The sequence below is a fragment of the Cloeon dipterum genome, chromosome 2, assembly GCF_949628265.1.
Source record: "Cloeon dipterum chromosome 2, ieCloDipt1.1, whole genome shotgun sequence".
In the NCBI taxonomy this organism is placed as follows: Eukaryota; Metazoa; Arthropoda; class Insecta; order Ephemeroptera; family Baetidae; genus Cloeon; species Cloeon dipterum.
In genome coordinates this window covers 32,689,317-32,705,498 of record NC_088787.1, presented here as the reverse complement: position 1 = coordinate 32,705,498, position 16,182 = coordinate 32,689,317, and the positions used below count along the sequence as shown (strand labels likewise).

The following is a 16,182-nucleotide window of genomic DNA, read 5'->3' as shown; positions in this document are numbered from 1 at the left end:
AGAACAATTCTTGAACTCGAATTGATATCGGGAAAACAAGATATAATAAAACACTTGAATTTCATTTTAAATCGATCCATACTAACCTATGCCGGACTTGCCTATAGGGCATAGTGAACATCGTCCCCTTACTTTTTACCAGGCCTTACGGCGCTCTTGTGGGCCAGGCGCCACACAAGGCCCCAAATGCTCTAAATTTAGCACCCGGTAGAAATTTATACTTTAGACTAGCCCTGATAACAACAGGAAAGATTTTTTAGTCATGTGTTACAATAGGTTGTTTAAAGTAAATTAATTTTATTAAATAAAATGCAGACTATTCTTTGGTATTCGCAGTCATGATTAATTGACAACTATTCAAAAGTCATTGCAAATATTCCGACTTAATGAATAAAGCAAAATTTGAATTGAATTGAGTTGTGTTATTATTATCATCACCTTGAATGTTTACTGTTCTTAAATAAATATACACAACGGGCTTGCATGCTGAGGTCAAGCCGGGAAATGGCGAGTAAAAATGATTATTATTTGAAAAGTGCAATTTCCGCTTTAACTTCCGTTGAAATTTCACGCGGTTGATTTTAATTTTAACCCAAAATTATAATTAAAAAATAGCAGCACAACAGGATGTTGATTTGAACAAAGATAATAATATCGAAAGGAAATTTTATAAATCAAAAAATGTTACACATTTAATTCTATTGGACAACTATACTGTTTCGGCTCCTCACTCATGCGTCGTCAGCACGAATTAGTCACTTAAAAAACCAAATTCACGCTGCATTATTCCTTTCAATATTTTAAACTTTTCCTTTCATTCTAAATTCCCACAAAGTATGGTTTTTTTGTAAAACACTTTGAGCTATCTAAAAAATAATATGTTTATTTTCTGATACATCTCTGCCCAAAATAGGCAGGCGCAAGAGTAAAAATTCTTCTGTAGCAACAAGATTACGAATGTCAGCCAACATAAATATTTGTTATCATCGATCTGGCACACCGGCAGAAGTATAGCTTGAGAAATGAAATCCTGAATAAACAGGATTGCGGCTGGAATGAGTTACTGCAAACCTTAATCCGATTGGTGCATATCCTATTCACGTATCAAAAATCGCCGAATCAGGCGACTTAAAGAAGGACAAATTTGGCTGCTTACGTGACTGTGGTGCTATATAAAAAAGGGTTTCGGGAGCAACTGATTTACATCTCAGAGCATAATGAAGGCTTTTGTTGCTTTGGTCTTTTTCATCGCTGCCACTCAGGTAAGATTGTTCTTTGTTGTATCAATACAAATTTTCTTTGTTTGTTAAGGGATGTTAAGAATCAATATAACGCTCATCGGTTACAGGCGACTGACTGGCACAACGTACACCCACGCTATTCTTTCAAACAAACTGCAAATTCAGTTGGTAAGATTTTGTTTTAATCAATTTTTCCATCCTAATATTCAGTTTAAATTGCATCTGCTTTAATTGTAATGTAGGAAAGACCAACCGAATAATCGGGGGTGAGATTGCTTCTGCAGGACAGTTTCCTTTCCAAGCGGGACTAGTTCTCGATGGATTTGCTTTTTGCGGTGGCTCATTGATTAAAGACGACGTCGTTTTGACGTCTGCCCGTTGCTGTATCAAGTAAAGTTTCCCTTTCAAATTTAAATATATCTCTTAGCCAGTTTTCACTAAACTTAAAAAATCTAGCGTTGGCGTGTTTGAGGTGCATCTCGGCGCCCAAAACATCTACGACTTGTCTGAGCCAAACCATGTTGTGCATATCACCTCGGATAGAGCCATCCACATGTACTTCAACGATTACACCTTAGAAAATGATATCTGCGTCGTCCGCATGCGCCAATTTGTGACAGGTGAAGGTATCGCTCCCGTCCGGCTGCCCTCGCGCTCCCAGGTTGCAGAAACGTTCGATGGAGAACCATCTGTGACCTCTGGCTGGGGATTGTCTTACGACTGTGAGTAGTAAAGGCACATAATATTTAATTGAACCTTCTCGTTGAGCAAAAAATAGAATATTTTTAAATTCGTTTGTAATGTTATGCTCACAGTCGCTCCTAACCTAAGTGACGAGCTCAGGTTTGTCAATGTGACTGTCATGTCAAACTCTGAGTGCAGCACCTATTTCGGACCTAACATCGTGCCTTGTCAAATGTGCATCGACACCAAATTCGGATCCAGCGGAATTTGCAGCGTGAGTTTGTTTCATATATAATTTGTTTTAGTTCTTTTGAAATTGAAACGTCTGTAAACCCACGGATTAAATGAACCAATGCGATCTGCAAATGTTATCTGTGTTTAATGTGCTATTTTTATAATTGTCAAACAGGGTGATTCCGGCGGTCCTCTGATAATAACTGAAGACGATGGGAACGTGACGCAAGTTGCTCTGTCAAGCTTTTTCTCGTCAGCCGGCTGTGAATCGGGATCCCCTCATGGATTTACAAGACTCACCTGCTACTTGAGCTGGTTGGAAACCTATGGTGGAGTCACAATTAGACCTTGAAGTATTTACATTTAGGAAGTTCTCTCAGTAAAAAGTGTCATTGTTATAGTAAACTAGACAATAAAAGTTTTAATAAATTATAATTGGACGAAAATGCATTTTATGCGGAAACCCCATAAAAAAACAGAATTATTTGTAGCTGACTTATTATTGATGCAGACTTAGCCATTTTAATTGATCGCTTCTATTTTTTATCTCTGTATTTTGCTTATGAAAATAAATCTAATTTCTCTTTGAATCATTATAACATTCTGATTTCTCAATATGGAGAGTAGAATGTGCTTATTAATTTACAATGACCAAATCAACTTTTTCGACGAAAGCACGACTCAGTCACCAAAAAATAGACCAAATATGACAAGCTTCTTTCAATCGCTGATTCTTCTTAAGATAAAAAATCAGGATTAAATTTAATAATATTAATTTGATTAATTGTTCTGACAGATTATGCTCAATGAAGGTTTATTTAGTAAAATTTGTCAGCAAAAAGCAAACTTAAGAAAATATGAAACGTGCCACACAGCCATATGAATTCATACTTTAGTTTTTGGCTGTAAATTTGATGTCACTTACACCATATAGGTGCTGATCGGGCCTTGATTGTTCAGTCTGCGAGCACAGTTAGCACTATATTGCGTTGCACTTGGATTGAGAAGAACAAAGTGGTGATTATGCATTGAAAGGTCTGAAGGGAGATTCAATTGAATGGTGGAAATACACACAGAAAACCAAACAACAATTATAATTGAAATTAAAAATAAGTTAATTTTCGAGCTTACTCTAATATCTGAAATAATGACCCTAAATAAACTTACAGAATTCTCCAATTTTTCTGATTCAGATGAAAACGAGCCCATTTGAACAATGATAAACGGTGGGATTTCTAATGACTCTTCATGGAAATTCGATAAAGATTAAAAAGAAACGCACACAAAATTTGGTATTGTTTTTAGGACATTTTGATAAGCTATCAAAGGTTATTTTGCAATCAAAGAATTCGGTAAACACCTTCGATTGAGTGTGTTAAAAGAATTAATTATTCAATAGGATGACTGATGTACAAACGTGAGATAAAGATCTTTTGCTGACTAAACAATAACAGCATTAATCAACATGAATTGCTAGAAAGATAATACTTTGGATTTTTGGAGTTCTTATCTGGATCTGCACTTGAAGTTGCGGTATACGTTTGCCAACAAAAAATCAGCTTGATTGCAAGCTCCCTGTTGAGAATCTAGCTCGTATTATTTCCATTTATCATGGTCAAGTAGAGCGATAACACGCGAGAAGCATAATATAAGGCGCTGGGACGCAGGTGAAATCACTCTGGCACCACCATGAAGACCGTTGTTGCATTGACCCTCCTCGTCGTCGCGGCCCAGGTATGAGAGACTGTTTTAATAAAAACTGATTTTGCCATTTTGCCTTAAATAAATTTGACTAAAAACAGCAATAACAAATAAAAATAGAACTAGAAATTTGCAAAAAAAATCGGTCACAATTCATTTAAACTACTGTTGGATTAATCAAACTTCTCTTCAATCATTGAGTGAAAAGTTGAGATTTTATTTTTCTTGATAGGTTTTGGTTCTAACTGGTACCCTAATCATGAGCACATAAATTTCATTACTAAAACATCGTCATATATTGCTACTTAAAAAATTATTGCCTGTTAAAAAACTCTTTCTACGATCATCTTAGCGATACAATAGTATATCATATCTAGCTTATTGAAATCTCTCACTTTATACGTCCATGGCATTTGACCTAAGATTTAAAACAAAGCTTTTAATATCATTTAAGTAAATCTAATTTACAAATTTTCCGTTTAACAAGGTTTTTTTGTTATGTTGGCTCATACATTATTAACTGTGAGAAAATTTTACATTTTAGGCCGTCGACTGGCACAACATTAAGCCCAAATATTCCTTCAGGAACACCATCAGGGCTGTTCGTAAGTTATTTATAAATTTCAGACAAATGAGAAATTATTTTTTTAATTGTTCAGCCAAGGCTGACCGCATCATCGGCGGAAATGTCGCCACCCCTGGACTTCTTCCCTTCCAGGCTGGTCTTTTCCTCGATGGCTCTGGATTCTGCGGTGGATCCCTCATCAAGGAAGATAAGGTTTTGACTGCTGCTCACTGTTGCGACGGGTAGGAGAGCTGCGAAATTTTTATAAACATGAATCAACAATAAAATCACAGAACTGGAAACTTCGAGGCCCACCTTGGAGCCCAGAACATTTATGACGAGAGCGAGCCTACCCTGCAGATTGGCACATCCACCAACGGCCAGATGCACGAGAACTACAGCCCTTTTACTTTGAACAACGATCTCTGCGTTATTCACCTCGATGCCCCTATTTCTGGCGAGGGCATTGGCCTAATCCGTCTGCCATCCCGCTCTCAGGTTGGAGAAACTTTTGAAGGAGTCGCTGCCACCTCCTCTGGCTGGGGACGCCCCTCTGACGGTACTAAAATGTTCTCACACAATGAGATAAATATTAATTATGATGTGGACCTAATTTTATTTTTCTTCATTTGCAGCTGATCCCAACATCAGCCCTGAACTCAAGTACGTTGATGTCACCATCATGAGCAACGCCGAGTGCAGTAGCTACTTCGGAAGCACCATCACCGCTAACCACATTTGCATTGACACCGCCGGTGGATCTGGCGGCGTTTGCAACGTACGTGATTTTATAATATTGCTCTTCTTCTTGATTTTAAATTTTGTTGACAGGGAGACTCTGGTGGCCCTCTGACCATCACTGAAACCGACGGAGGAAAGACCCAAGTCGGAATCACCAGCTTCGTTTCCTCAGCTGGCTGCGAATCTGGAAGTCCTCACGGCTACTGCAGAGTCACTGGCTACCTGGACTGGCTTGAGCAGAACGCTGGAGTCACCATCCGCCCTTAAATGCATCCTATGGCATGAACAAAAAGACCGAAAATTTCATGAAGCACACTCATTTAATCGTGAAAATCTGACCATACACCAATAAATCAAAAATTAAAAAAAAGCAAATGGAAAATACTTTTTAAACCCATTTAGAATAATCCTTTATCACCATTCAGGATTTGGTTATTTTAGCTGATAGTCCTTCACAAAATTTGAAACACAAAAATTTTAGATCGCAATCAAAATATGTGAGGATGAAATATGAAATTTATAATTGTTAGTTTATAAAATTTTTATGCGCCTTATGTTGAGTATCAAGTTTTTGTATATAACATTTATATTTTATGAGACAATAAAGCATAAGTTCTAATTTTACCCGCGAGCAAATTTGTGAAAAGGATACTAGAACTAGATGCTGGTAGTAAGTATAACTTTTTTAAGATGTTAAACAGCTCTAGTTTTAGTGATAAATTTTTACAAGCTTTTAAACTTCCGAGAAAATCAGCTCCAAAGTTTGTACGCCAATCAAGTGGTAAGCACTATTGCACCAGAAAGGAATTTATTGCACGGCAAATATTATTCTTGTTTATTTTCACAATTGGTCAAAGTTGCATTCGTGTTAAAAAAAAACCTCTTAAAATACAAATAGCATGTGAGAAAAGGAAACATTACTAGTTTGCCTTAAGTTTACCCAGGAGGGTAAAGCTGGAATGGAGTGTTGAAATAACTCAAAATATTTTTACATACTCGTTTCAGCACTGGTTTATGTTGCAATTTCTACCAGTCCATAATCTGGAAAAAAGTTCAATCCGTCATCTAGAAAGTTATTTCCCAATTTTACATCTTTAAAAAACATTTACTTTTCTTATTTTATTATTGAAAAATTATTCAAAGTGGCAAGAATTGCAAATACCAAGAAAATAAAGCTGCAGAATAGCGTCCCCGTGAAGATTCCCTTGATTGCGAAAAAAATGCATCATGGGCATAGTTATACCTATAAGGGTCTTGAGGGTGGTCCACGGGAGGGCAGAGAGCGCGGAGAGTGCATCTCTGCCGACAAATGACTCATTCATTCATTGATTCGTGCGCGCGCACTGCACTGGCTGCTGGTGCGGGCCGACTGCACCCGCCGCCACAGCCGTTTCGCACCCAGCCGTGTTTACAAATACACCCGAGGAACACAGCTCGTCAGTCGAAATCTGCGACGCGGGCAAAGTGAGTCCGCTGACGACGCAGTAACACCCATTATCTTCGCATCAAACTCTCTCAGCCCTATCGCAACAGCCGAAACGCAGTTCCCAGGCATCTCAGCTTGGTCCAGCCAGTGTGGATGCTGTGCCCCTGATGAGCCTGCAATCCGCCCACGAATCTTCACCTGGGAATCGCTCACTGCATGGGTCGCCGAGAACGAATGCCGCCGAGTCAGGCCAGGTGACCATCGAGCTTTGGGATCAGAGTCCCGCGGGCGCTCGCAGACACTTTGGGACGCCCAGCCGACGGGAATGTGATCCTGGTGACACACAGGCAAGTATACACCATAGATGCATCATTTTTATTATTATATAAATAATTTTTTTTTCTTTTGGGAGATCTAAAAACAGTCGAAAAATCGTTCAGTTTGTTGATAAAATAAAAAATTTGAAGAAAACCAACTGAAATTCTAATATTAGAAAATTAATATGTGTATTATTAATAGCAGTCGTAGCATTTACAACAGAAATTTAGTTTCCTAAACAATCAGCAGTTGTTTAAACTAATTAACAAGACTGTCTCCTTTCCTTTGCAGTACCAACAACAACTGCTTTGTAGAATTGTATTGTAAAGCAATGCGACTTCCGAGTGAAATAAATTCCGAATCACATTTGTTAACACACAACAGCCTTTGTGTCGCGTGCTCAGCACAATGGGCACAAATCATTTCTGCAAGCAACAACTGCGACGAACAATAAGCGGCTCCGCCAAAAACGAGCAAAACCACTTTTTTTCGCCGCGCCCGCTCACGCCAGCTATTATTATATGTGCTGTGGCGCGGCTGGCGCATTAGATTAAATAAAACAGAGCTTTTGGGTGCCGTACACTTCCACTTTTGCCCGCGTTTCAGATTACCAACAATATGTGTGTAGTTAAGGGTGCATAAATATTTCGCGCGACTTGGCCCTGTGCCCGGTGAACGTGCGAGGCTGGTCACGCTCCACGGCAAAAATGCCAAAGATCAAAAGGGCTCAAAAGCCTCGAGAGTCTTGAGTCTAAGTCGGCAACTTTTGTTTAGCTTCATAAACTGTTTGCTCTTATATACAATATTGGTGAATTGGGATAAATTCGGTATATAAATAGGTTTATTAACATTTATTTATTTTTTGTAATTTAAAAATAATAAATAGCTTTAACACACAATAATTAATGCCTTTAAATGACAAGATAAAATTCCCTTATAGAAATCTTTACTTTTATAAAGAAATATTTACTCAGTCATTATTGTCACAATTAATATTACTTACCAAAATTAACGTTGAAAGTGTCAAACTATATTATCTGTTTATACAATAATTATTAAATAAAAGCCCAAAATTGTCCCCTAAGTTTAGCGTTATACAAATAAATTAAAACAAATCACGAGAAGGCCATCCATTTTTAAGCGAATGCTAGATTTTGTAACACTTAATCTAAAAAAAGGCATAGCCCATACAACTGATTGTGAGAACAGAAAATTTTAGGTCGAAGAAATAATGGGATATCTTTACGGAATAAGTATCGAGAATTATCAAGTTGCTATAATTTTTAATTTAACTATAGAAAGTGCATTCTTCCTTGCCCAAAAGAAAGGATAGCATTCCCCCTTTTTATCCAGCTGAGTAATAAAGTCGGAGAGGAGCTTCTGATTTGATGAGTGGCTTCTGTTTAATTAAGGCACTTCTTCGCTCGTCTTTGATAAATCAGGACGCTTGCTCAAAAGGGCGGAAGTCACCAGATCCGGGGGCAGATCACGGCTCTGCTCATACAGTCTAAAGATTATAGGGGGCAACAGGGAAGAGCAGTAACAACAACAAACGAAAGCACTGAGACTTCAAAGGGTGGCGTTTTTGAAGCTTTCACGGTGTCGCTTGATCGTGAAACCAAAATATAGCGACCGGATGAAAAATTTGACGCTTTTCAGTCAGCTGCCCAAATATTGGAATGTAGATAAATAAAATGACAGCAATTTTTAGTTTAGAAATTAAAATTTTCGCAAAAATTTATACCTTTATCACTTTTGCCAATATTTCAATCTAAAAAAATTAAACAAAAAATCCACCAGAATAAACAATAACTCTTCATATTAAGAGAATTAAACCCAAAAGTAGAAAACGACGGAAAGATATAGATACAGGAAAATTCCATCAACATATATTATGTTCATAAAATTGCCGTAAATTACACTCTAATGGCTCGCAATCTTTTCACTTATACATCTTCCTAGTTTTATCATCTCTTTGTATCGCGTTACTAAACGCACGTTTTCTCAGTCGTAAACAATAATAATTAATTCATGCTCTGTCTATCCCAACGTTCCCAACAAAAGTGCGCGTATATAGCCTCGTGCATGCAAATGAGATTACCCTCTCCCTCGCTTTGAGAATCAATATTTACGAACTCGGTGTAGTTGGCGAGTGCAGCAAGGGTGGCTGGGGGCTGATTAATCGTTCTCGGCTGCTACATCTTCTCATAGAGCCTTACTTGACCTCGTGCCACACGTGTAACGTACCTTGTACGTACTCTGACACGCACATTTATATAACAACCATGTCACAGAACTGACGATGTTCCAGCGCTGCACTTTTCTCATGACGTTGGACCAAATTTGAAGTACCAGATTCAGCTCAATTCTATATAGGACTAAAAATGTTTTACTTTTGAATCATAAATTTAAGAGGCAGAAAGCTGAATATTTTTATGAGCTTATGTTTCATACTAGAAGAGAAAAAACACAAAATATGATTGTTTATATAAAGTGTGTTAATTATACACGCAATTGCAAGTTTAAATTCGGAAGTTTTTTTAATAAATGACCCTAGTTGAAATCTAACTGCTGGAAACCAATTTGAGAATGATTTGCTTGACAGACAAAATCCAATGACAAAGACTAACCCCTTTATGTATTTAAAAATTGTCAAACAGGTAAAAATTGTTTGTTTTAATCTATAAACTCATGGAATTTTGTGTGAAAATTATACTGATTATTTGAGATGTTTTGCAACAACAATGCATGATATCGATTTGTTGGGTAGGTCGCAGGCGCACAGTATGCGACTCCTGGCCCCATTTCTCAGTGTTACAATGCCTGAAGAATGCTTTCAAGTCGTGAAACAATTTGTCACCCAACACCTAACCCGTGTAAGATCGAGAACTGTTATAGCGCATCCAAACAAAAAGTTAGCCTGATGATTTTCTCTGAATACTCAACTGACAGACCGATTTTTTCCTCTGATGATTTTTAGGATGTGGAAATGTATGGGGCAAAGCTACCCTACTGACCCGAAATAAGAAAAATTTGGAATCTATAATTTGTAACAGTTATAAAAGTTGTACCCTTTTTCAAGACTCAAATAATTAATCAAAAAATTAAAACCTCACTAGTCAAGATTTTCATTCAAGTTTTATTAAACTCAAATCGTTTACAACTAACGTTATCTATGATATCACTTGTTTACATAAATAGTATAATTAGCAGACTTAGCTGCTTGTGTCAAACTAGTTTGGTTAATATCACAGCTTAGAAAGTGGTAGAACTTCATATTTTCCACACACTCTGCAAGCACACGTTGGCTTCACCACGCAATTATACTCTTTGGTTTGGCATAGTACAAAATGAAAACCGTGACAGGCATGTCTCGTGATTGCATGTCTGTTAGCGTAGCATGCTGCCTTCCAGGTCTGGTGTCTGGTTGACCATAGCGGGCGTGTCGTAAATTTCCGGCTCGATCTGAGAGAATTTAAACAATTAACTTCGAATGCATTTACTGGAAATTGGAGTCTCAGGCTCCAATCAAGATTTTAATATTAAATATCTAGTGTAATCGTCAATATTCCATTAATAAACTAGAAATTTAAAAGGAATTTTCAAATTTTTACCAGAAGTTTCATTATTTTATACAATCTATAATTTATTGACCTTGTTAGTTCATAAGTTTCTTCATGTTATTTTGAAAAAAAAATCCTTAAGTTTTATGCTTGTAACAGTTTTTAAGCGGAAACCTCCTCCGCAACTTGGATGAAATTGCTAAAGAGAGCGAGCGTTAACTTCAGTGCAGACCCTCTCACATCAAATTCCGCTTTAGCACCTCCATCCGCGGCGCACAGGTAGTCCTCTCACACCTCCCGTCGCCCAGAATCAATACTCTATTTGTCATAATCGTTTTTCATTCAACTGGTTTTCCGGGGCGACGCGAGAAGTCACAGATTTGTTCGCTTTGGATGACAAAAGTGTGTCAATTCCGGCCTGATTCGGCGGCACCGCAGGCCGCGGGCGCTGAAATCAATAGTACAAGCACAACGGGGTGGGCATAATATACATATAGACACACACACGACAGAAAAAACACCTCGTGTTTTGCATAATGCAGATGCAATCGAGCGGATATCGTGATTCTCGTGTCTTTTGTGTTAACGTGCTTACCAGCCGAATGACAGGTGCGATGATTCGAATTGATTGAATATTAAATTAAGGCAGTTCGCTTTGTCACTACCTGCTGCTGCTGCTGCTTACGTTAGGTAATAATATAGAACGAAAGTTTATGTTACGTGAATTTGCTAATGAACTCTACCTAATCAACGAAGCATTAAGCAAGGAGTTTGTGACCCGAATATTTATGGTCTTGCGATTTTCTACCTGATTTTCGTCAGTAAAGTAAAAATATATTAAATGAATTTTGTTGGCTTTAAAGATGTCAGTTTTTATCTTATAAAAATGAGAAAATGATTTTTTTCGAGGCACTTAACTGATTTTATTTCACAATCCAATTTTTTTTTTTTAAATAAAAACGAAATAATTCAGCGTGAAAGAGAATTAGTCAAATGAAATATAAAGCCACTTGTACCATCAGTTTCGACACAGACGAATTTCAAACGAAGCACAAAACGCTGTAATCCATTGTATCAAATTCCTGCAAAAATAATTGACAGCGCGTTAAAAATTCAGCTAAAACGTGTCGTATGATGATAGCAAACGCGGATAAATTGAAATTTTCAGCGATTTAGATCTCTTGCTGTTTTGTTTGTATACTATATATATATACATTCGTAATGCGTAGGCGAACAAAGGAAGGAAACAAATCTGTTTGGGAGCTCAATTAATATAAGCAGAGGTGCGTGCAGCGAAACGTACTAATGGCGATTTACCGGTAAACGGCCCCGCGCGATAATGACACGTGCGCACGCACGCATACTCATATGAAATGCAAAGGAATAATCTCCTGGTGGAATAGTGCATAATACGGAACAATTAAATTAATTGACTCGTTTCACTTGGTTGCGCATAGGTGCACGTTACGTGCCCTTGCCACAGAAATGTTAACTGCGAGTGTGCATCATTTTATTACTCTGGAAAAATTATAATTTGGAGGTTGATGGTATTTGACCTGCTTTTATATTTAAGGGCCAACCTAAAACTCTTCCGCCTAAATAACAATCGCAGCGTAGGGCTTTAAGAAAAGTAAAGCGTTATAGTGGTTGTCAAGTTCTTTTACTGATCGATTTCCTGCCGCTCAAATAATCTTAAATAAGGGAATGTGTTGATATACTGATGGATTTTCGCTGTATGAATTTGACAGGACAAATTTCATCGATCAGAGAGCTATTGAATAATCTAGTATTCTGCGAAGTTGGGTAGTGTCAACAAATATAAGTTGTTGTGACAGAACTTGGAAACAAATATTATGAATGTTAAGCCTACCTTTATCAGAAGGACTGAAAGTAAGTTAACATCAAGTTGTTTTGTTTACTGTCGATCTGCTGCTGTTATGTATTTGAATTCAATGTTTGGATTTTAATTAACTATCATAACTTAATTCTTCGTTCATTATTGATTAGAAATAATGCTGGTGAGTGGGCGCATTTTTAATTGGGTGATATTTGAGAGCCGTAGCAAAATCAATAAAGGCTGTTTTACGCTATAATTGAAATTCCTCCTGCTAATTATGTTTAGGAATGTACAATTTAGGTTTTATAGTTTATAGACTGATTGCTCTACAAAATTATACCTATTTAACATTGTGACGATTTTTGGCTCAAGTCAAGCAAAGTTGACCAGTTAACAAATTTCCACGATGCTTTTTTTTAGTTTTGTGTTTTTCGGGGATTTAATTTAATACTTTGCTAATAAGTTGAGCAATTCCAAAAATATGGTTTGCCTTGGATTAATCTCACCTTTTAAGTCATCGACTTAGTTCAAAGGCCATGCGGGTCATTATCTAAAAAATTGGATTTTTCGTGAATTTTTAAACCAGATAATTTTTTAAGTATGAAAACATCACCAATAAGTAGTCCAACGGCTTGTATGGAATTGTGTGAACATACTCTTTTATTTTTGAGAATTCAAATATTTGCTGCCACTAAATTTCGGCTTTGAGCCACCATAAATAGAGAATAAAAACTAAAAATGTTCAACTCAGCTCAAACTCTCTTAGTGCATTGAAGGATTTTTGAGGATTTCACCCACACCTCTAGTATATCTTACACTTAGGCAACGGAGGGGAGCAGAGTTAACTTTTTTGATGATAGAACTCTCTAAAAATCCATGTTTTTCAATGTTGCAGGATGCCGCGAGTTCCACCGGCTCAATGACAGTCGTGGACAGCAACGGCCACTGCGGGCAGCAGACGCCGGTGTTGCATCCTCCCGCGACCGCCGTCATCGACCTCAAGACGGTTCACTTTTGCATGGACTCGATGGAGGGCCAGCGCAACCGCGCCATCCAGGCCGTGCCGCCCGAGTTCCGCCTGCGCTTCATGCCCAAGCTGCGTTGGACCAAACGGTGCAGTGCGAGAAATGTGGTTGCCAACGTGTTCCGCATGTTCGCCTCGCTGGCGGGCATGGCCATATTTCTCATTGTGTGGACGTTGTTCGGTGCGTGGTCGTTCCACGTGACCGAGGGCCCTCGAGAGGCTGCCCTCGGGCTGGAGGTGCGGCTGATGCAGGGGAGCTTGAGCTCAGCGCTCACCGACCTGTTGCACCAGCCAAACCAGCAGCACGCATGGAGGACCATCGAGGACGCATTGCAGCGTCACGAAGTGAGCGTCGCCGACGCAATCAACGCCGGCTACGCCAGTGGAGGTGTCATCTGGAATTATGCAGGGTCTCTTCTTTTTGCAGTCAATATGCTCACAACCGTCGGTAAGCTACTCTCTATCACAAAGTTGATAATGGTAAAAATTTCGTACTGCACTGCGTAAAGCTGGAATATTGTCTACGGAAAATTGTTGGAACAAAAAATTTAGTTGAATTAATTAGGAACTGTGATTATTTTTTTCAAGACATTATAAGTTACGAATTTATTATTCATTTTACATTTAATCAGCGGGGGCCATTTGTGCGATAGAATTGGTTCCCACTGCGCAGATCCAAGATGGCGTCTGAATGTGGGAAACAAAAAGCTCTCTTTGGATTCCCGCACGAGTGTCAAGGGTTTGTTTTTACCGTTTTTACGATCCAAAAGACACAATTAGTACAAGTAATGCGTATTATGTTACAATATTGTCGAAAATTTGGTTCTTTTCGCGCACTTTCCCGTGACCGTTTAGTCCACCGGACGCCATATCTGCGGGTCGCACGAATCTGGTCCCCGCTGCATTTAATTTCAAACAGATGCGAAGAAAATCTACTTAAAACCATGGATTTTATTGTTCAATAAAAATTTAAATGATAGAATATGATCCGAATCTGGTCCCTTTAAAATTTTAAAATCGCACTGAAGACACGCAATTTTCCCAGGGGAATACATTTATATATACTCCTTTCATAGCTTAATCTTTTTTGGATTTTGTACTCAAATAGCTAAAAAGTACAGTAAGAAAGCAAATATTCCTTTTTGTAAGATAGATTTTACAGTGGATGCTCCCAATGTTGGGAAAGGGATGGACGGCTAAAAGTGAAATAATTTTAGAGAAAATATCATCCCACGTTTTCAAACTATACAACCATCGCAGCCCCACATGCCTCATCAGCAGTTCTCTGCCGACAAAGCAAAATTCAACACTGCAAGAAATTTTGGATCACTGATCGTCAAAAAAGTAATAAATGAAACAAATAATTTGTCTAGAAAATGGATTTTTCTGCTACTCATAATCATAAGCAATTTGATAATTGGTATTTTAACTATAACGCATTTAACTTATTTGAAGAATTTCTCACGGTTGATGTAAAAGAAAAATTCTGTTTCATCTTTTATCATTTGTTACAGAGGTAGCGAGTGCAAGTTATCTTTTGTTTACTTTTTTAATCAGAGAAAAAAATATGCATTCTCGTGTATTGTATAGAAGTGAGAAAAAGGCAATTAAAAACCGGGTTAGACCCCTTAGCAGGCACAGCTAAAGTGGGCTCAAACAAGCAAACCAGACGCCGAGTTCATCACGTAGCATTTGAACTCGCAGACCCACGCACGTACGCCTTGCACTGGGAGGGAAACTGTGCCGCGCAACAGTCCTACCGTGCGGGTGGCATATCGCTCCACTCTTTCGCCAAACGGAAATCAATATTAAAAAAATGTACCTTTGGTGTCAGTCGGTGCAGTCAGTGCTGCTGCAGTTGAGCGTTTAGAGGATACATTTTTATTGAATTACCTCAATTTCAGGGAGTTAAATGTTAAACAGTAAAAATACCAGTAGAAATAGAATTAACGCATCAGGCGCGACCGCATTTTTGCCTCTACAAAAATAAATAAATATTAAATTCGCACGACTTTAAATCCTCTCTTTCTGTGTAAATTTTACAAATTAAATTTTTCGCAGGTTTTGGTGCTCCTGTTCCGCGGACAGTGGTGGGAAGGTCGGCCGTGTTGATCTACTCGGCTGTAGCCATCCCCCTTCACCTGCTCTGGGTGATCAACTTTGGCGCGTTGGTGGCCGAAAGTCTGCAGAGAGTGCTGGTGCGGCGGCGTTCGTCTCAACCCAGCGACGCCGTGGAGAATCCAGCCTGGTTCGCCTGGCTGCCGGTGGTCGCGATCGTTTCGCATTACGTCTTTGGAATCATACTGTTCGGCGGGGTGGTGCTCTTCCCCTTACTTTTCACCACCGCCGGCGGCGTGGGCCAGCGCAGCTCCGTCGAGAGGGCTGTTTACGCAGTTTACCTCGAGTGCGCAGTTATCATAGCAGGAATTTCGATCAACGTGTGGAGAATATCAGCGTCCTCGGGATTTCTCACTTTTGGTCTCCGACATAATCTTTTAGCCAGAACTAAATATTAAATCATTCAAAGGTTTCGTATGTAAAAAAGAGTAAAATGACTATGTGATTTTAGACATGCATGTGGCTCGTGAGAAATATGAAGCACATATTAGTGTAATTTTAAAACAAACCTGAAAATGTGTATATCGAGAGCAAGCTATAAATAAAATATTATAATGCCTGTTATTACCAGTGTGCCAGCACAATAAAATATAAATTTGTTACTTGATAACTAGACTGAAAGTATTTGCATTTTTTATTTTAAAGAGATTGCAAATAGGATAATTGAACTACTTAATTTAATAAATTCCATTTCTCCTTTGGTTATGACCCGCTGATCCCATCTTTGACA

The 16,182-nt window shown here is 38.4% G+C and overlaps 3 protein-coding genes across 3 annotated transcripts; all 3 read left to right on the top strand.

Moving 5' to 3' along the window:
- The first annotated feature begins 979 nt into the window (after positions 1-979).
- On the top strand, positions 980-2,573 carry LOC135936074 (brachyurin-like). The gene is made up of 6 exons (XM_065478756.1): positions 980-1,262; positions 1,349-1,409; positions 1,484-1,631; positions 1,698-1,963; positions 2,057-2,199; positions 2,335-2,573. Exons 1-6 carry the CDS (start codon positions 1,218-1,220, stop codon positions 2,509-2,511), a joined length of 840 nt encoding a protein of 279 aa, XP_065334828.1. The 5' UTR covers positions 980-1,217; the 3' UTR covers positions 2,512-2,573.
- A 1,177-nt stretch (positions 2,574-3,750) lies between these two features.
- LOC135937167 (brachyurin-like) lies at positions 3,751-5,548 on the top strand. The gene is made up of 6 exons (XM_065480256.1): positions 3,751-3,893; positions 4,405-4,465; positions 4,520-4,667; positions 4,719-4,984; positions 5,061-5,203; positions 5,257-5,548. Exons 1-6 carry the CDS (start codon positions 3,849-3,851, stop codon positions 5,431-5,433), a joined length of 840 nt encoding a protein of 279 aa, XP_065336328.1. The 5' UTR covers positions 3,751-3,848; the 3' UTR covers positions 5,434-5,548.
- Positions 5,549-6,535: 987 nt separating this feature from the next.
- On the top strand, positions 6,536-16,070 carry LOC135936562 (uncharacterized). Its single transcript, XM_065479422.1, has 3 exons — positions 6,536-6,939; positions 13,206-13,782; positions 15,396-16,070. The coding sequence occupies exons 1-3, from the start codon at positions 6,760-6,762 to the stop codon at positions 15,848-15,850; spliced, it is 1,212 nt and encodes a 403-aa protein (XP_065335494.1). The 5' UTR covers positions 6,536-6,759; the 3' UTR covers positions 15,851-16,070.
- Positions 16,071-16,182: the final 112 nt, after the last annotated feature.

What these genes read in the sequence shown, in the direction of transcription:
- LOC135936074 (XM_065478756.1), top strand. Translation starts at nt 1,218, where the DNA reads ATGAAGGCTTTTGTTGCTTTGGTCTTTTTCATCGCTGCCACTCAG. An exon ending in ACAAACTGCAAATTCAGTTG is followed by an intron (nt 1,410 to 1,483) that starts GTAAGATTTTGT and finishes ATTGTAATGTAG; the next exon opens with GAAAGACCAACCGAATAATC. An exon ending in GATCCAGCGGAATTTGCAGC is followed by an intron (nt 2,200 to 2,334) that starts GTGAGTTTGTTT and finishes ATTGTCAAACAG; the next exon opens with GGTGATTCCGGCGGTCCTCT.
- LOC135937167 (XM_065480256.1), top strand. Translation starts at nt 3,849, where the DNA reads ATGAAGACCGTTGTTGCATTGACCCTCCTCGTCGTCGCGGCCCAG. An exon ending in GAACACCATCAGGGCTGTTC is followed by an intron (nt 4,466 to 4,519) that starts GTAAGTTATTTA and finishes TTAATTGTTCAG; the next exon opens with CCAAGGCTGACCGCATCATC. An exon ending in GCTGCTCACTGTTGCGACGG is followed by an intron (nt 4,668 to 4,718) that starts GTAGGAGAGCTG and finishes ATAAAATCACAG; the next exon opens with AACTGGAAACTTCGAGGCCC.
- LOC135936562 (XM_065479422.1), top strand. Translation starts at nt 6,760, where the DNA reads ATGAGCCTGCAATCCGCCCACGAATCTTCACCTGGGAATCGCTCACTG. An exon ending in GTGATCCTGGTGACACACAG is followed by an intron (nt 6,940 to 13,205) that starts GCAAGTATACAC and finishes TCAATGTTGCAG; the next exon opens with GATGCCGCGAGTTCCACCGG. An exon ending in CAATATGCTCACAACCGTCG is followed by an intron (nt 13,783 to 15,395) that starts GTAAGCTACTCT and finishes AATTTTTCGCAG; the next exon opens with GTTTTGGTGCTCCTGTTCCG.